Genomic DNA, 21,825 nt, shown 5'->3' with positions numbered 1-21,825 from the left:
CAATAAAGCAGACAAATTATTCTACTCAGTTATTGAGATTTAAGTAGTTGCACCCAAGGATAATGAATAATTAACCAATTAAATCAAAGCAGCTTTTTGATTGGCTAAATCAGATTATTGTATTCAACAGATCTGCCACTATGTAGCATTTTTACTTGTCAACAAAATGTTTTCTAAAAATGTGAAAATAAAAAAGCAGGACTAAGTGGAAATATGAAAGAAACAATGTTTTATTTTGATGAGAATGAACTAATTACTATTATACACGTTTCTTTTTTCAATGATCAAGGATTTACATCAAACTCGTGCCAGTGACGACAAGACCAATCAAAACGCTGTCAATAATAACAACAGTCAGCCAAACAACAAAAGTTCAGTACAATACAGGTATTCAGCAGAATTAGTAGATGCAACACATCAAAACACAAGGACGGGTTATTCAACACAAAGGGTAGATGACAGTATACAAGGAAATTGTTATTTACCTAGGACAAATTTACCTCATATACAACAAGCTCAACATGATTCCCAACTGAAAAAACCTCAGAAAACAATAAATTTCCTCAATTCCACTGAAGCACGTGATACTAATAATTCCCAAGCTATTGCAGATATTCGGAATAGAAAATATCAAAAACATGAGTATGGTATTCAGTCAAGTAAAGATAATAGAAGCAGTTACACGTTATCATGTAATAATGGATCGTGTATTGGTCGAAGTGTTTTGGAAAATTCAGTAACTAACAGTAATGATATCAACAATTTCAATTATGGATTAAAAAACTTTAAAAATAAAGCAGATTATCAGACACGGACTACTTCGGGGAAAGAACAAAAATCTGTCCACTGGTCTGAAGATTTAGGTAATTTAAAAGTGACAATATATTTTTACCGATGAAATATTAGTCAATAAATGTTTTTGATTGCTTAAAATGTTATTAGTGTTAATTTTGTTATCGAAGACGACTTTAGGGATTGTTCTTCAGATCAATAATTAAATGAAGAAATTCTGATTCCTTCAGTGTATAAGGCTGAAGATTAAGTCATTGACTAAAATTTGATATGTTTTTTTCGAAGACAATATATTATAAGGTTTATCTATTTATGATGTAAAATTCATCTTGATGTAATTAGAAATGAGATCTTTGTTCTTTCTTTGTTCAAATTACTAAAAGGGATTATAAGCATAGAAATCTTTTTAAAATGTATATCATCGATAGTTGAAATCATGAGTCAATTGAAGCTAGAGCACTATGGAAAACCTGAAAGCATTTGACGGCCGTTTTGTCCTATTATAGGACTCCTCAGAAGTGCACATTCACGATCCCACATCGCAAGATTCGAACCCAGGACCTACTAGTCTCGCGCCAGAGCACTTGAATTCAATTGACTCATGATTTCAACTATGAAAATACTGAAATCTACACAAAACCCCTTCTGAATACATCATTGATTTGTAATTGTTATTGATTTAAAAGAAATACTATCTTATACACATACAATTTGGATTAATTAAAAATATAGTTCCTATTTCCGATTGACTAATTATTTCTTATTAACTCCGTAATAAATATAAACCATTTCAAGGTTCGATATTCAATAATTCAATATAGTATTAATTTTATAAAATACAATCCAGTAACCATGGTAGAATTGTAACGTACTTGTTCTAAAGACATTTTCTTTTCATTTGAAGGATATTAATCATAAATAATTGCAATACATAAATTAAAAATTCAATACTTTTTCAGTTGAATTATTGTATTTTAATAGAAATGACTTGCTAATAGTACATAGATAATCTATCGGTAATTTATACATAGATTATTATATGGTATACATTGTTTTTCATTAGTTTCTCTCAAACCTTAATAAACTTGAAAAATCTATCAAGATGTTTTAAAAAGAAAATAATGTTAGCAAGAGTAAAGTATATAACTTTTGAGTAAACAAAGGTTGTAAATAACACTATGCTTTTACTTTTATCCTAGTACTTTTTACATTTTGTGTCACCTTGACCTTGAAACAAGTAGTTTTTAACGATACAATTTCGTTTATTGACAAGTATGCAAATTTACATAACACATTAATAGAATCAAGTAAATCATAGTTATGTTTTACCTATATGTAAAGTTCAAACTTAACAAGATATAATAATCTTATTACCCAATAATTAAACTATTCTAAATTATAGTTGATGTTAACATTCACTAGAAAGAAAATTTTACTCATTGTTAAAGGTTATACTGGATTTAAGTCCTATTCTTCAGTAATCATGTATGCGTCAAATTCACTTTGATAATTTGATAATATTTTCAATACTTGAGTTCATGAGTCAATTGAAGCTAGACCACCAGGGAAAACCTGGAAGCACTGGACGGCCGTTTCGTCTTATTGTGGGACTCCTCAGCAGTGAGCATCCACGAGCCCACCTCGCGAGATTCGAACCTAGTGAGAAGCAGTGACCAGTGAAGTTCAAGCAGGTCTGTTGTGAGATAGTAACTCACCGAAGACAATGGTGCACGCATCACTCAATTTCATGGATTGGTTGAATTTAGATATTAACACGGTTGGATATAGGCCAGCTCAGTGGTTTAAAGGTTAAGCGTTCGCGCGCGAGACCGATAGATCCTGGGTTCGAATCTCGCGAGGTGGGCTCGTGGATGCTCACCGCTGAGGAGTCCCACAATAAGACGAAACGGCCGATCAGTGTTTCCACGTTTTCCATAGTAGTCTAGTTTCAATTGACTCCTGATTTCAACTATTAAATTTACTATAATATCCATAAAACCCTTTCTGACAATATTTAGTTATCTAGTAAAAACTTATATTCTTCAATTTAGTTCGAATGAATCGGTGTCTAAAGAGATCATTTTCATTGAACAAACGAAAACAACATTTCTACACTTAATTTTTCTTGTTTTTTTAATTGAGATTCTTCTTTTTGTTTCACTAAAGATTTTTATTATCTGAATTATCGATCGACTCATATTTATGTCAATTAAAATAAATAGGATATTATTGAATAGATATATGGGATCGATCAATTTTATTGATTACGAGAAGTACAATTTTGTATTTTATAAAGTAAACAATTTATTTATTTATAATAAATGAATACAAAATCAGTTAATATATAAATAAATAAATGTCTCTGTGTGTTCAATGATTCATTATTATTGTATGAAATGTCTTTTATAGTGATTTATTTACCTTAAACTGTTTAATAGTGTTTTAAATCAAGTTTAGATTAGTTAAAATGGAATAGTTTTTAGATATTTGCTGAGTTTGGATGTTGTTTTTCTTTTTATATTATTTTTATTATCTTAAACTGATAACTGTTGATGAGTTTCATATAGGTAAGATCATGAGTCAATTGAAGCTAGACAACCATGGAAAACCTGGAAACACTGGACGGTCATTTCGTCCTACAGTGGGACTCCTCAGAAGTGAGCATCCACAATCCCGCACTCGCGGGATTCGAACCCAGGACCTAAAAGTCCCGCGCCAGAGCACTTAACCGATAGACCACTGAGCCGGCATCCAACGGTGTTAATGTCTAACCTCAACCAACCCACGAAACTGCGCAATCAACTTCTGAGGAGTCCCACAATAGGACGGAACGGCCGTCCAAAGATTCCAGGTTTTCTATGGTGGTCTAGCTTCAATTTAATCATGATTTCAACTATATAAAATTACTAAAAATATCCACAAAACCCCCTCGTGATGTTGAAAAAATATTGGAAACGAATTCATTTTAATTTGAAACTTTTAAGCAATAGACATCCAATATTTTATTTGGAATCTGAATCCTCGGACTTTATATTAGAAAAAAAATGTTTGGTCAAGACCCAGTGGTATATATATTAACTTTGGATTTCAATTATACTTATATTTCTTCGATTCAGTTCAATATAGTATGGAGTTGTACAAAGTTAAAAAGTACCAAGGTATTGGGTGTTTTGAAAAATATTCATGGCTAAAAAAGTCTGTTTACAATTCTTCACTGAATATTACTTGATAAGATAAAATCTGTTTAAGCTCATTGTTAAAGTATATTTCCAAAACAAAACTTAGTATCCCATTTATGTGTTTCGAAAATATATACGTTTGACTTAAAATAGGAAACTGGATTTTCTTCAATATAGAATGATATTTTATAAATGAGTTAAAAGTTGGCTCAATAAAACTTGTATTTATTACTGCCTATTGATTATTATTATAATTATTAACATCTATGTGAAATAAACAGATATTTTGCTGATAACTTCATCAACAAGCCTATTTTCTTAAAATTACTTTACAATGTTTATTTAACTGACAGTCATTGAATAAGGTCAAATGATTTGATTTGTTTTTGAAAAATGCTACAGAACTAGTTTACATTTATATGTCATTTATATTATTACATCATCACATATTCAACTATATCACGTATGGAAATCATGAAGTGACAAATAATTGCTTTTTCTAATTCAACATCAACAAAACTACAGAATTTAGGAATTTAACTTCTTACGCCTGTAATATGTCAATGTCTGCTTAATTATTGGTATATAATGAATCAGATGATTATTGACAGGACTGATTGCTTGAAATACCGCCAAATCCTGATTTTAGATTGGACGTCCAACTAATTTATAAGGTAAAGCACTTTATAAAACGAAATCTAATGAGTACTCTATCAATTTAATGTGTTTTGTCAGCTGTCAACATTTTACTAGTTGACACTTAAAATGATTTATGATAAATAACTTACAACATTATTTGTCAAATAAGATAATCTGCTTCCTGAAAGATATATTGTATTGATATCACCTTACAAATGTGCTGCACAAACCAACTTGGATGATGGTTCAACGGATCATCACTTTTTTAAAGTTGTATATGTGCCTTTTAAAGTTTGACGGTACCACCTTGATTATCAATTAGAATATTTGAATGAACCAAATAAAAAATATTCCTAACGTGACGGAAAATTCATTACATTACAGTCATAAATCGGATCAAACAAACGTTAGTGAGTCCAAATTTGGGATGTATGTGTGCAAGGGCATCTTGAAAGTTGAGCGTTAGTCACCATTCATCTAAGATAGAATATCCATTGTTTGATATTAATTGCCCATTTATAATGACGCTAATTAATACCAACAAAATGATATTAAACTGTATTAGCATAATTAACTATTGAAAAATATGATAAAGATCATGTGATTCTTATAAACAAACAAATGTGATGTAAACCGTATTGATCATGCGAATAATTTGTGTATTTATTGCATTAGATCTTAATTTATCAAACTACGATCGGTCATGTGTAGGCATATAAACATTTGTGACTACTCAAAGAGAAATAAACGATTTATCATTCCATCTGTTATTTACTTATTCCTCTCCTTGTTGAACAAACAAAGAGAAAATCGTATCGAAATGGTTAACGCCTATTATTCTCACAAACGATATAATGCGAATTGGTCCTACTTCCCTTTATATGATTAAAAAAGTTAGTATAAAATTTTTTTAAAAATATGATAAGAATATAAACGTATGTGTCTAGCAGTTATCATACATAATATAATATACGTTTCACTAGGATGAATAAAATCTTTCATGTGTGAGTAGTATATCAAGCATCAAAACTATTTGCCCAGTTTTTTTGAAGTAATATTTCACCATTTAGGTAGTAGTATTGTGATTTGTTCATTCTGTTTTTTTTTAAACACTGTCATCGTTCTCATCAAGTCATTATACAATGGTATTGTTGAAGAATAATGTTTACCAAATGAATACTTTCTTTAAATTTACTCGTTCTAAAACTATTGGTGATGATGTGTTCGATCTAGATTTTTAAAAATGTGACTAAAGGGGAAATTAAGAATAATGATTGAATATTCATTGATTGCTTTTAATCAAGTTGAAACGTAGAAAAATATAAGAGATTGGTAATTTCGAATATTATGATATACACATAACACAATCCAACCAAACCAAAAACGTTCCAAATCTCATCGATCCACATTTAAATAGCTTTCCAGAAACTAATCCAAAATTCGAAGTCTGAACATGAAATAGTTTTGAACCATTCATGTACTGCATTAAGAACCTTTAAAAATGGAGACCATTTTATATAGAGGCAAAACCGTCTGACTTCAGACAGCTATCTTCTGACAAAACTGAGTAACGGTTGGATAATAACATATGTAAACTTGAAAAATATGAGATCATCAGATCACGAGTTAGTGATTTAAAGGCAGAATGCTCAATACGTTGCTAAGCTGTCGTGGTTTCAGTCTTGTTGTTTGTAATTTTCTGGTAATTTTACAACTAATTTCATTTGATGATGAAAACTATTTTTCAAAATATCGCAAAAGATTTATTCACTCATTTCTGTTTTGTAAAAAAAATACAGTTTTCATTCATGACTAAAAAAACCTAACACTTTATTTAAAGCAAATACAATATTGATAACGAGACCAGTGGTGTTGACAAACCTTTTATTTAATCTTGCATCTACAATCTATACCAATGTAATCAACGAGCAGAAAATTTTGTCGTACAAGTAAAATGTTTTCTGATTATACCTCAAGTTGAACAAGGTTTTCTTACTGAGTTCTAGACGTTAGCTAGAAAATGGATGTTTATTGCATTCATACTAACGGGGAATTTAGCATTATCGATTAAACTACTATGAATTTAGAAATATGTTTAACTTTTTAAGTGTTAACTGAACAAATAAGAATTACATATAAAAATAGTTAGTCTGTGTATAAACACAATCACTTACAGTTTTTAAACTTTCCTTATGTTTAATAAAAAAGAAATGTCGCGAAATACTTCATCAATAGATTAAAACAAACATGTCGTTTGAGTATTTTATGAACAGGTATATAATATTCTTATCGGAAGGGGTTTTTTGCGGAGATTTAGTATTTTCATAGTTGAAAGCGTGATTCAATTGAAGCTAGACCACCAGGGAAAACCTGGAAGCACTGGACGGCCGTTTCATCTTATTGTGCGACTCCTCAGCAGTGCGCGTCCACGATCTCGCCTTGAGAGATTCGAACCCAGGACCTACCAGTCTCGCGCCAGAGCACTTAACCGATAGACCACTGAGCTGTCCGGCATCAGATGGTGTTTACGTCTAACTTACAGGTTTTCCCTAGTGATCTAGCTTCAATTGACTAACGCTTTCAACTATGAAAAATATATAATATTCATTGAAATATCGTATTGTGACAGATTTATACAGTAGTAAATCCATGCATGAAGCAAAGAAGCAGGGACTATGATTTCTCATAAAACGTTACTACTCTACAACCTTCCATTTATTAAAAATGTTCTTTTTGACATTGTAAATGAATCAGTAGTCAGGGGAACTATAGAAAAAATTCCTGCAATCAATTTTTTCTAACACATTGTTTGAATTTTTCAGACCAGTGACAAAATATATTTCAGTATTTCTATATTCATTTAGGGATATGCTTTCTTTTCTATAGGTAACTACATCTAAAATATTATCCAACAGTTTAATTGATGAGAATTTTCTCCTTGTAATCAAACTTAATAATTAACTCCGCTTCATTGTATTTGATTGCTACTGGACTTGTAATGAATATAATACAAGCATTTAAAGTCAGTTCTAGTTTCTTATCATTCCTGCTCGACTAGAGTTTAAATTCATTTTTTATACATAACAGTAACACTAGGGATTCAATCCAGTAGTTCGTAATTTTTATACTTAAAGCACATCTACCTTGATTTTATTTCTTTCATTATCAAGGAATTCTTAGCCAACTAATTCATTTTGTAGCAACATTAAAGTCTTTCCCATATCATTTCTCAAATCAGTTTTCTGTAAACATCGTTGTTCAAGGTCGTTTCCATATTTATAGCATCACTGAAATCTAATAAGTCAATTGTTTTTTTCGTTGACTTAGCTGTCGATCAGTAATCTACATTGTTCAAACATTTTTTTATTTGCATAAACAATTTTAAATAATATCAATGAGGGGGTAAGTCCGAAACATTTTTAACTAATCTTTGTTGTTCAACAACTCTTGTAATAACACTTAGTAAACTAAAGAAAATTCAAACAAGACAACAATGGAATGGCTTTTTGACTGGGTTTCAATACTTGAGAAGAGTGGATAGTAGAATAGAGGGGGATTATATACAATATATATATCAGTTCCTTTTGTAGTTGTTTTCAGATTGGAAAATGTTATTGTTCATTTATGCAACCGGAAGACAGTTCGATGTACTGAAAGTAAAAGTTTATTTTCAAGTCATTTTTTCTTCATATTTATTTACATTGTCTAGTTGATATTCAGAGGAAATGTTTTATGTTGAAAACCAAAAACTTTTGCTGTAGCTTAATTTAAATCAGACTAATGATACTTTGAACGATCATAATACTGATTTCTAGCTATTTAAGCTATACTTTTTTTATAATCTGTAACAATAGAGGCTTATCCTTCTATGTGACGTACATTCTGATCATCCAAGAACTGAGGGATTTTATTTATTGACAGATTTAGAAGTAGTTGTTTTAATAAGCTTATGTGCATTTTGTTGCGTTCGAGGAAGATTAAATTATGATTAACCTCATAGAACTATTTATGGACTGTTATTACATGTATATATTCTTAGCATATAATTATTAAGTAACTAGATTTTATACATTTATCTCTCTCTTATCATAAGCTTTCGTTTGACTTATTGGTTACTTTTATACGATTTACTATTCTTAGGTTATCCTCAATCTATTAATTACAGTATCTCACACTCACAGACACTTTTGGCTTGATCTTATCTAATTATTATTTTTTCATTTTATGATGTGATGGGGTCTGGTTTGGTTGTATATAGACCCAGTATGTCTGAAATATAGGATTCGTACAGTAGAAGTTTAAGATTGTGTTATGAACTCAAACGGACAGGGCTAGGCGAGAAGAACCAATAAGGATTAAGAGTTGACTCTAGGCTACTTGTATTGATTAACGCGTCATTGGTTTAGCACAGTACCAAGGTCATATAAGTCGGTGTTTCTAATTGGCGATTTAGTCACATCATATTTAACGGGGCTTCACACATTTATTGAAATATCAATCAATACATAATCCTGACTACCATTTACATTCAGTTTTTATTGTTGATATCAAATATTTTTCATAAACACATCTAACTTCATTTAAACATCATTCACGAGTAATGATCAATTATTAAATACTTTGATATTTGAATTTCTAAGCAGTCGATTTACACATTCATCAATATTTCTTATTAGTTGGCACAAGAAATAATATACTGACTTAGGTATACATGTTGTGTAAACCTAAATTATCAAACCAGTACATGCTCTTCTGTAATAAAATATTGAGTAATTTTGTTTCAAATCTAAAATTAATGCTACATTGTCCTGGCATGAAAAAACAAACAAACATCCAGTTAGTGTAAATACCCAATCAAACATTCAATGGTCCAGTACATTAATCTATTTCTATCCCATACACACGAATAAATACAGACTAAGACAGCTAATGTAGCAGTAACCTCTGCATCAATAAGCCTCAATATACACAAAGAGAGAAAGCAAGATCCCCAAATACAACACAGAACATATTGAGTTAAATTTAAATTTCTAACCGACTAATTATGCAGAAACATTATTTTCGGGATAGTTTTCAAAAGTAATCATTTACTGAATTACTTTAGCATTGATTTGATCAAGATCTATTTTAAATGAGTTGTATTGACCTCTACAAGATATAGAACTGAACAGCTTTGATAAGCTATTCTATGGAGTTCAAGCATAGTGAAAATATTCATTGTAAAAATGAACAATCAAATCATTTAAAGCGAAAATGGTATTAAACCGCCTAAGCAGTGATTGTTTAGGTATTCAGCATAATATCACATATGCAATATAGCTCACTAAAAATTTTTACTACAATAAGGTTTGCTTATTTTAAATTATTTTTTTAACAATAATTTCGGTGAAGGTTATTTGACTTCGTGGAATTGGGCCTATAGCCTAAGGGTTCAGTGATAATCACAATATCTGTAGATCATTGAATTGAAATTTCCAGTGAGCTCATGAGGAAGACTACTCAGAATAAAACATATCAAGGAAACTAATTCAGTTAATAATAGTCATATATCTACTAGCGAACAAAGTCGTAATGAATTTCTTAATCTTCCTATCCACTTCCAACGTATTTTCCTAATTTCCTCTTCAATTGGAAGTTGATTTGTTTTCTCCCATAGTAGGCTAATGCTGATGGTATCCAGTTAACGGACATTCAGTATCTCTCGTAGATAATCGTTTATAAATACAACTTACTACGATTACTTCATTTCATATTTATATAGTATGAAATTGTTTAATTCTTACTTTTTATTTTTTTTTCTTTACGCCTGTTACCTCTCGTGGAGGAGCATAGGCCGCCCACCAGCATTCTCCATCCAATCCTGTCCTGGGCAATACTTTTCAGTTCTTTCCAATTGTTACTCATTCTTTTCACATCTATTTTCCGTTGTAAAGTTTTCTTTGGCCTTCCTCTTTTCCGCTTTCCCTCACGATTACAAGTTAGGGATTGCCTCGTGATGCACATTGGTGATTTCCTCAATGTATGTTCCAGCCACTTCCAAAGTCTTTTTCTGATTTCTTCTTCGGCTGGAAGCTGGTTTGCCCTCTCCCATAAAACGCTGTTGTATTTTTATATCAGGAAAGTTTACTTTATTTCGTATTCTTAATCGTTATCAAATATTCCATTTTATTTTTCATGGTTTGATACAATGATGTTGTATATACTACTTAAAATACTATTTTCACTAGAATAATAACTTACAATCTATAAACGATATCAAATTTAATGACTATTACACTGTTCAGACAATCGGAATAATTTTTAATGAATGACCAAAACCCATTAGTAAATTGTCTATCATACATTATAATTTCGAGAATAGATTTATATTGAATTGAGTAGTAAACACTTTAATTTTATTTTATTTTAACTCGACAGATACTTCAAATTCAAATCGAAAACAGTTGACCAGTGATATTGCTACACTAAACAATAATAATAAAATTATTCCAACAAATTTTGACAGTATCAATACTACAATTCCTACTACAACTACTAATAATATTGATAGCGTAACAAGTAATGTTAATAATAACCTTGTTAATAGTTATGGAACTGGTTATCCTCAATTTAGAAGACAAGTAAGTTTATAAATTAATAAATTTCTCCATTAATGTTCTTATGAAAAGCACATCAGATATTAATCATAGAAATAAATTTGTTTAACTGTTTTAATAAATCACTTTAATTATTAATAGTTTATAAGCTACGTTATTTGTATACTTGATTACCAACTCCAATACGACGTTAAACACGATAACATGCAGTAGCCACTATCCATCTTCGCTTATAATGCTTGTAAAATAAGGCTATATCAAGGCAATACGCACAGTGTGCTTATATGCCGATAAGAGACTGATAATTGCTGTCCTAAACATCCATGGGAAGATTCAAACGAACGATACCACGTGAATGCAGTAGATATTGTTTTTAGTAACAAATAATCAGAATATAAGAAATATGATTGATTTCAACATTTAAATAATATCGTAAGAAAACAAAATGAAGAATCCATTGACTTCCATTGCTTCTTCATCTATCCAATGTCAAATATCGAATGATAAACTGTCGGCATGACATACGTTGATGGTTTTATGGACATTGAAATCTAGAGTGCAAATGTTATTACATAAGAAAGTAATGTCAGTTACAGATATAGTGAAAATCTGCCTTCATTAGAGATCTGTTTTGTTTCAGTTTATTACTTTTTAGCATTCTGTGCCTATAGACACACACTGATACAAGCCTGGATTACACGTGAATTTTCTCAAAGTTTTAGTGATAAACCATGACTAAACGCAAAAAGATTTATAATTGATAACACTGGTTAGAAAGCAAATGACTTGATCTAAGAAATGTAGCGTAGCCGTCAAGAAATCATAATGTCTTGATTCCCACTCTTTGTCAAGTTGTGAATGGTTCCTGGAGAGAATCTTGAAATTAAAACAAAAGAGCAGTTCGATGTTTTCTTCTTATTTAGTCAGTCGTAATTTATAAACGTATAAAGCGACCGTTAAGTTGCTCAAGTATTCACATTTCGATCAGTTTATCACATGTTAAAAAACACAGCTCTTTCCATTTCAGCAGCTACTAATTTTGACTATTCCTAACATAAACGCTGCACCCCAAAGTAGAGCTTACAAATCTGCACTCAGTAAATCAATTATGTAAGTTTAAAATATTAGAAAGAATTTTAAAGCAAAATACCATTAGAAAGACAAATTTGGAAATGTGAGTCATCGGATTTTAAATCAGTGATTAAAGGTTGATTTCTCGTTGTGAAACTTATAGATCTTGATATATGTCATTGGCGAGAGAAGACAATCAACTAGTGCCCTCCGCTGTTTAACATGGTTTTGGCTGTCACCATTTCATAGCCAAAATCATCTACAGTGTTAAATAATCTTCATGAAAGGTCCCAAATAGACGATACATTTAAGTATTTAGAGAGGGTGAAGTTCAACATCTTAGGACACCGATTTAATTTCAGAAACTTGTAAATAAAATAACACTTCCAAATGACGAAAAACTTCATTGAAATATAGTAAGTTTAGCTATATAAGTCTTTTTATAGGTGAAAATGTAATTACCAATAGCCAAAACTTGCCTTAATCTTATTGTCACCTGAACATATTATTTGCATCATACATAAACATAAACTAGTTTAAATATTAGCTCAACAAAATGTTCTGCCTATAACTTTTTCCGTTTACATTTACAAGCAATTATCAGTACGTGATGTGTCCAACGATAATGTTACAAAAGCTTATTCATGTTCAAAAAATATCGAAGAATTTCTTAGGAGAAGATCGTTATCCTCTAATCCAGCAAATGCATCCAATCAGATGATTAGAAGCCAGAGTTTATATGCTTACCTTTCTATGCGTAATGAATCGGCAAATAATGTGGCTAAAACTAGCGCAAACGCATTGGCCAATACGACATTTTCAATAAAACCAGACAACAGCCGTAATATAGTTGACGTACAACCAAAGCTACCTCTCAAACAGATGGCTGTTACTACTTCTACAACTCCCAATAATAATAGTAACCATAGACAAAGTGATAATTATTCCGAATATTCTATCGCTCGAAGATCAGTTTGTTCCTCTGTGTACGGAGCAGAGAGCTCTATTTCTCCAAATTTATCCACAGAGCTTCATCTATCTTCTAATAGAAGAAGTATATCACCAAGTTTTCAAAGATTTTCAAATCAATCGGAAACTGACGGAGTTGTAGACAAACATCAGTCTAACAAAACAAATGTAAGTAATGGTGCTTTTTCAAAGCGTAGTGTCAGTAAAATTATATGAATGTTTAAAAAACGAGCTACACTAGGAGATAACAGTATCAAAGTGTATGTGCTACGTTGAAAAAAAAAACATTTTTAACATTAGTACAATTTTGACTACTTTTTCATCGCTTCCCAGTATATCCACACCTAGATTCCTGTTTCTTTTCTTTCTATTTATAACTGACTAGGCGGCCTTTTCTTCCATGTAGCGCTGTAGTTGTCAGTTTTAAAATCACAAACCAAAGAAACAAATAACATTGTATATAAAATCTAAGTCTGAAGTTCTGTGTTTGCATTGGAAAAACGTTCTAGAAGACGTTTTAAGTATAATTAGTTATAACCTTTGTGTATGTAAACTGTTTATTGATACAACAATGAATTTTACTAGTGGTATTCCACAAATCAGCATATAAATTCTATGACTTATTTGGTCTATCTTAAAAATATGCTCATTTAGACTTCTAAAACTTAAGTTAAAAAATTCGGGCTATAAAGATCATATTCCTTCTTTAATAATCATTTAATACGGTGCATTTATCCTTTCCTAACATCTAGTGTCCTCAAAAGTCAGGTGTTTAACCACTCTGTGTTTTGTATGTCCTGTTATCTCTATATTGTTCCAGTGCCAACTTCATGTTTAGTTTAAAATTACTTTCATCGGTCAATAAATCTGCTGCATATCACGGACGAAGATATGGGAGGAGAGTAATCACTAATATAAAAAACGTAAAATCTATTGAACTCATTGTGGTCTGAAATGCGTAAATATATATAATATACTTTTAAACATGTTAAATGAATGATTTAATCACATTTGTGAAAACAATAGTACCGTGGTGTGAGCTACTTATATCTACATAAGTAGTATACAGCAATAGTCAGGAATGGAATGTGTTTCAGTAGAAGATGGAGAAGAGAAGACCGAAAACGGAAAGCGATTGGCATGGAAATGCAGAAACAATGAAATCTCAGACGACTGACTGATATCTGCGAAAGAGACAGTCAAGTTTGAGACAATTGATTGACATTTTGCAAATGACGTATTTACTGTATGATTCCCAGATTTTACTAAGGTGTTCTGTAATTTTGAGTTCAAACACATTTGATTGTCTCCACTGGTGTTCTTGTTCACTACAGTACTTACGTAAATGATCACTAGATCCTAACAAAGTGTCATCAAGGTTAATCGAGTTCACATCATCTGGGATCATCTGACTTGGATCATGGAGTAGATAAAAGAGAGATATTGTGAACAACGAACTGGCTTTAAAGATATAATTATACATAAACTAAAGAATATTTTTATGGTTGGAGACAGCAGATGGTTTTCAAAGTTTTGAAATAGATGACAAAATTAATCTATGTTGTTGCTTAATAAGATTAAAGAAAAGCGTAGACATATTCCGTAAATTGACGCCTCAAATTTATCTCAGACTCTGAATGTGTAAAGGATTTTTAATTCCCTTTATGTTCCGAATGAGAGTCAATGGATTATTACTGAGAAATTATTCATCATAGACATGAATACCACTGACGACTTGTAGATTTTTTTCAGCTCTATACTGAACCGTAGTCAAATAATAAACTTACATAAATCACTCTTGGAAATTCTTTTTATTCATATGCGTAAAAGCCAAAATAATGTGAAGTTTGATACGATACTCACAGATTAGATCCAACAGTCAGGTTGTAATTAATCGAGTAATGATTGATCTACAAGCTGATTTCCTTTAATCACCTATGATATTTGATCATGTTCATTTTGTGTTCATATTCTGCATTTAAGGAAGTTATTTTCTGCACGAAAAAACCTATTCATCAGGTTATTATTCTTATTTTTAACTCCTAATCATTCGGAAGCTTAATTCAAAAATATATCACTCGGTCATATCATATCATATTGTGTTTCATCTGTCGCTAAACATTTTATTCACTGGGTTTTTTCTAACAATCATAAACTGAATCTCATTAAATCTTTCTCAAAATCTCATTCATAACAGTTCACAGTCACGCAATGTAGGAAACTTTATACTTTAAGAGAATTAAACTAGAATTTGTAAGAATAGTTAATGCTAATTATTTGTTTTCTACATAGTCTAGTTATATTAAGGAATATTCTTTTAGAAAAAGCTACTAGCTTTTAAAGGAAAAACAACTGATGAAAATGAATCAACAAAGAACTGTTCTGTTCTTCTTCTGAACAATTTTAAACTGTACACTTACATACTTACCATTACGTGATCACTCCTGAAATAGATTCAAGAACTATCATGTTAGAAAACATTGCGATTTCATTAGTTATCTATGTGAATAATTTGTTGTAACCTGATTAGTTTTCAAAAGATACTGACCTCCAGTTAACATTAAACGCAATTCAAGGGTTTGTTAACGATAATCATGTAGGATCTATGCATTTGACGTTACATTCTACATCTACATCTAAACTCTCATATTTGATATTTCATTCTAAGGTTCATGTTTGGGTTCTGTATAATAAGCAATTATTTATTGATGATATTTACTCTTTCATGTGATCCTTATATGAATAACTTCTTACTCCCAATTCACGTGAAACTAAGTATGCTTATTAAATACTCTGTATATGTTTGAAAATATTATGAATAGGAACAAATAAACTGATAAACAAGCATTCCAACCATTGTATAGTAGCAGTTCAAAACAATAATGGTCGTACACGTTTGTGTTTGGCGTCATTACATTACTTAGCATTTATCATCTATTGAAAAAAACATTTTTTTTACGTAAATACGTTTAATAATAATATTGGTAATAATCATTATTACTATTGTTATCATTATTATTATTATCACTACATTGGTTGGGAACATTGAATAATAATTTTAAATTTACTAGAGTGTATTGAAAAGAGTAAGATTGAAAATCTCGTATATGCTGAATAAAAATTGTAAACGAAGTTTCACTTTTCAACATATAAATGAAATATTACTGTGGCCAAATAGTCTTTCATAAGATCACACTATTAGCTAATGAGTGTACTATTCTTTTGACAGGTATATCGTGCTTAAGTGACAGATGTATGAAGGTGAATTTTATATCTGAAAGTTATCCGTTATATATATATATATACTTTAGTTATACATACGTTTTGGAGTTATAGAACGAACATCACATGAGCTAGGTATCAGTATAATACTTGTTTTTTTAACTGGCATTCTCATTATTTAAACAACAACATTGGTTTTCCGTGATTAATATTAGTTATAGTACTTAGAGACGACAGAAAATTATCAATAGATTAAGAAGAAAATTCCAGTAGTATACTACAGTTTATATGAAATGAATACGCGAAATCCTAAGTGAATAGTTTAATTAAAAGCTGCAATCTGTAATATTGACACCAGAATTTAAAACTAAAAAAATTACATTTTTACCAAAACAGTAAACAATAAAATAAACTCTTAGTAAAATGATATTTTAGAGTATCCATTAAAAGTTATTCATGAAAATCTTATCGTACATTTTTGTCACATGATTTTTTAGAAAACCAGTTTTGTCTGTAACAATTTCAACACTATTCTATCTTAGATAGATACATCTTTATTTATATAATGAGTTTGATAATTGTTAGTATTCAGATAGAACATCTAGACTGAATTTTATGCTACTTTGAACTCATTGTAAAGTATATTTGAGATTTTAGAAGAATCAATGGTCCCAGTGAGATTTAAAGCGCTTTACCAAGTATGACAGTTTAGTATGCTACTAATCAACCATTGTGAACGAATATATATCCTATAAACTAAGTCTCATCTGTTAGGTCTATGATGCAAACTACAATCTGATGGTCATTAAAACCCTATACTAGATTATAATTAGATTGGCAATGAGATATTCCAAAGGTTACCGGATCTTCAGTGATTTCTTGCGAAACATAACGAGGTTACGAACATTGCTTGAGGGAATTAGCCAGTAATTATAACCAGCATTATATCAATACATCAATTTATTTGAAGAATACAGTCAAACAGTTTTTTTCTCTCATTTTCTCTTTTTAATATAAAGCTCACTGTACAAATCTTTCTGCCGGATAGAACTAGTATACATATCCCAGTTCATAGTACGACTACTACATTACAAGCTTTACAAAAGTTATGTAGTACCAATCAAAAACTTCTTACAATGAAACATGCTTTGGTTGAAAGAATTCCGGTTTTACACTTAGGTAAGTTGATTAGTTAATTCAAATATACAGCTACTCTCAACTAAAAGCTAGTATTCAATGCTGATTGACTGTTTTGCTTATGTTATATTCAAATGTTAGACTAAGTTGTGATTTTTTTTCAATGGTTTTGAATAGCTAAAACTGATACTAAGGTAACAGTTGAACGAGATCTCTGTGATGAATGCCTATTTTGAGCATAAAGTTTTTGCATTCTTAGAAAAAAAATTGATGATTAGTCATAATAACAATAATAATACATTTTGAAAATAATAATTACAGAATTCATGCCAGTTTACAGGCATGATCAGCTAGATATAAATAGTAATATCAAATGTACAGAACAGATATAGGATATAAGACAGTTTTAAATTTACTAGTTCGAAAATTGTTTAAGTAGTACATTTTCTACATGTATTACAGTGATGAAAGGCATCAGCCAAGAACTTTTCAATCTTTTTAAGTTGATATCCTGTTAATGTATGAATAGTGCATTTAAGATCATTTCCTACTCCATAAAGAATTGATTATAACCATCTATAACTGTTAGGTCGGCTTACAATAAACTCTAGAGAGGCTCATAAAGAGACCAACCAATCAGCGATTAGTTAGAAGCTATGCTACTAAAATGCTACTAAAATAACAAGGTCCTGATTGGCTGTTACATACTGTTACTATGGGATCTCAAGGTCTTTTAGTTACTATAAAACCCCTGTTTTTCTGTACATAATTGAACCTTGTAGTAAAGTGCTTCTCTGATACTCGTGTCTTCTCTCTGGTCTTTCAAGTCGCTGAGTAGTGCTAGCCTGGGGTTATCCGAATAGCTAGGATCCGAATAAAGCGTTCAACCTACGAGACATAACAATAACCACTTGAACTTAAAGTTTTGTCACATTTAATTATTTGCACAATTTTCAATGAAGTCAAAATTCGTATAATGAATAAAAGAAATGATTGATAAAACGCACCAAATAAATTAACTCTGTATAATAAAAACACCTAAGAGATTATAAACAGTTTTTCAAGATTTTTCAAAGACTAGTTATAACTTACACACCAACTGAATCGTTCAAAACCTAATTGTGTAAAGAGATAAATGGTAATGACAAGAAAGCATGACATTTAAGATATCTGATTATTAAATCATGCTATAAATTGAACGTTAAATATTGATTGTTACTCTATGATCGATTAATTAGAAAAAGTATTGATTTCAAATGAAATGAACAAAACGGTGAAAATTTATTGATGAGGCATAAAATAAAACAAAACTATTCATTTTAAGCAAAGATGGATAGTGTCTAGTAGTGGAATCCATAAAATTAGTTCCAATAAAAAAATAAGAAGCCTTTCCTTTATTTCATTTTGATAAAGTTTTTTTTACAAAAATATAATCTTAAAAATGTTAGTTTTTTTGATCAATAAATGTATTTAGTCAATATATTTTACTTTTAGTATTCAGAAGATCTTGTTGATGCATAACCTTCCAGGAAGTTAGATAAAATTGACAGTTTTTCAAGTTAATTTGTTCACATGAAGAAGAAAGGAATATATTTTAATCCATTACTCCAAGAAACTTAGTTGCTAATTTACACTTAAAAATATCTTTCAATATTCAGTGATGTATATGATTGTCAAGTTTTAACAAATAATTAAAATATTCACATAGTTGAAAGCATGAGTCAATTGAAGCTAGACCACCATGGAAAACCTGGAAGAATTGGACAACCGTTTCGTCCTAATGTGGGACCCTTCAGCAGTGCGCATCTATGATCCCGCCTCGCGAAATGCGAATCCAGGACCTTTCAGTCTCTCGCCTAAAATCTCATTAAAAAAACATTCAGTACTTGACATCTGTTCCATCATAGTCTTGGAGTCCTCAGTAATTTACATCCATATCACATTTAACCGAGCTCATAACTTCGTAACCATACCACAGTGATATTTAATATGATACATCTTCCATTTCCATCTTTTTGTAATAAAACATAATGAGTTGTTGTTTAATTCCAAATTTCCTTGATTTCAAACTCATAGCTTTTCATAAGAACTTTGAGAAATCCACTCTAAAGCTAGTTACTATTAATTCTATGGATTTTATTTACTATTCAACTATAAAATTAATAAAATCTCCACAAAACCCCTTCTGATATCAAATTTAGATTGACATCATGAATGGATCAATGTTAGACCACCATCGAATACCTGGAAGCACTTGACGGCCATTTAGTCCTAGTATGGGATTACTCAGCAGTGCGCATCTACAATCACGCATGGCAGACTCGAACTCAAGACCTTTGATCTCGTGTGCGAACGTCTGACCTCTAGACCAATAAACCGGCATCTAGTGGTGTTTATGTCTAACTTCAACTAATCCACGATATTGCACGACTGTTCACCATTGTCTTCACCGAGTAACTACCTCACAACAGACACGGTTGAACTCCACTGGTCACGGCTTCTCACTAGAACTCTCAGAAATACCTCTTGAAGCCACTCACTAGTGAGCACATGATTATCAGTATGAAAGCCGATTTTCTGTCAATATTTCACTTCGACATTAAGTTTCACAAGTAAATTAGTAAGGTCGCACCACTAAATAGATGTTCAAACGCTAATTAGACAAACAAGTTGCATCATAATTTAAGCAAGACCTTATCCTGGAAAAAATTCGATGTTATTCTTTAGATACTTTTCCAAAAAAGCAAACTAAATGATACAAACTTGTCTACATGCTCCTTCCAGATAAATAGTTTTATAGAATACTCTAGTTATTTGATTGAAAATTTAAACTCATTTTTGATCTAGTGCAAGAGACCGATAACCACTTTCTTTATAACTAATTTCAATGATTTGTGGAGATTGTAGTATATTCAAAATGGAATTCATGAAACGATCTAAGCTAGAACATCAATACTTCCAGGTTTTCACTGGTGGTCTAGCTTTGATTGACATTCTTTATTACTTATCACAATTAAAAATAGTTACAGTTCTCTACTGAATATTAGTAGAAAGAAAACTTTAATGGGGAAACAGAATTCTAAGTTACCTTTCCATTCTAAGAATAATGAGATAATTTGTTATTTACTTAAATTACTTTCAGTTTAATGATTTATGATCGATTGAGGAAAAGTTCATGCCAATCATTCCTGTCTCTAGTATTTGTTGTACTGATTTTAAAACTGTTGAGTTTTATCAAATATAAATTATGAGAGTAAAGATTTTAGAAGTTATTTATAATTCTTTATTATATCTTATGACAATCATGCTTACTTTATTTGTAACTGTCGAGATAGTTTTTGAGAATCACGACAGATTCTCCAAAAGTCCTAAAGGACTTGGAGAGTTTCCACTTAATCAGAACCTGATGAAGCTTTCTAGAATATAAACCTGGCATGCTACGATTGGACTGTAGTATAACTTACCTCCTTGAAGATTGGTTGAATTATAACAAGGTTACGCTCATCGCTAATAACTATAAATACACATGTTTTTTGTACATTTTTTTCGGTTTTTACACAACAATCACTTCTGTTTTTTCTGTCTTCTAATTTACGACTGCATAGTTCTATACTTTCGAGTGCCGTTAGTTAGATATCGTGTTCTGCATAATTCAAGTAGAGAACATAACAGTAACATTTAAATCTCATCGAATTTTATATATTTTTGTTAGAGTACAAATATTCAGAAATTTCTATCTTACTAATGTAACATTTGCTTAACTTTAATTACAATTTATTCATTCTTTTCTTATATACATAGATTATTCTACTTAGTATTGTTTGTTTGAATCTTCCCATTGATGTTTATGAAAGCAACTGATCAGTCTTTAATTGGCATATGTGCATACTGTGCGTGTTGCCTCGATATAGCCTTAATTCATAAGCAATGTAAGCAAAGATGGATGGAGACTGACCAGTCGCAGTCCTAAATATCAATGGAAAGATTCAAACAAACAACACAAAGTGAATTTAAACTTCACACCATTTCACAAGCAAGTGGCTATCAGGACTCAGTAGCTGAGTGGATAACGCGATAACATTTGGAGCGAAGCGTACTGAGTTCGAGTCCCAGAGTGAACATCAACTCTGAGATGCAGGTACATCCAGTTGACGAGTCCCAAATAGGACGAAACGCGTTTCCTGGATTCCACTGCTAGCCACTATCCATCTTTGCTTACA

The 21,825-nt window shown here is 30.9% G+C and overlaps 1 protein-coding gene across 1 annotated transcript in view; it reads left to right on the top strand.

Annotated features, from left to right (window-relative positions):
* Positions 1 to 280: 280 nt before the first annotated feature.
* Smp_156390 (putative growth factor receptor-bound protein) overlaps positions 281 to 21,825 on the top strand; it is a gene marked incomplete at both ends in the record, with an annotated part of 37,294 nt that continues 15,749 nt past the window's right edge. Inside the window, 4 exons of the mRNA XM_018799396.1 lie at positions 281 to 863; positions 11,028 to 11,230; positions 12,872 to 13,414; positions 17,488 to 17,647. Of these exons, the coding sequence (XP_018651189.1) occupies positions 281 to 863; positions 11,028 to 11,230; positions 12,872 to 13,414; positions 17,488 to 17,647 (1,489 nt within the window). The remainder of the gene's footprint in view (positions 864 to 11,027; positions 11,231 to 12,871; positions 13,415 to 17,487; positions 17,648 to 21,825) is intronic.

This window comes from Schistosoma mansoni, chromosome 3 (assembly GCF_000237925.1).
Source record: "Schistosoma mansoni strain Puerto Rico chromosome 3, complete genome".
In the NCBI taxonomy this organism is placed as follows: domain Eukaryota; kingdom Metazoa; phylum Platyhelminthes; class Trematoda; order Strigeidida; family Schistosomatidae; genus Schistosoma; species Schistosoma mansoni.
The sequence above is the reverse complement of the archived record's forward strand: the minus strand, read 5'-3'. Positions and strand labels throughout refer to the sequence as shown.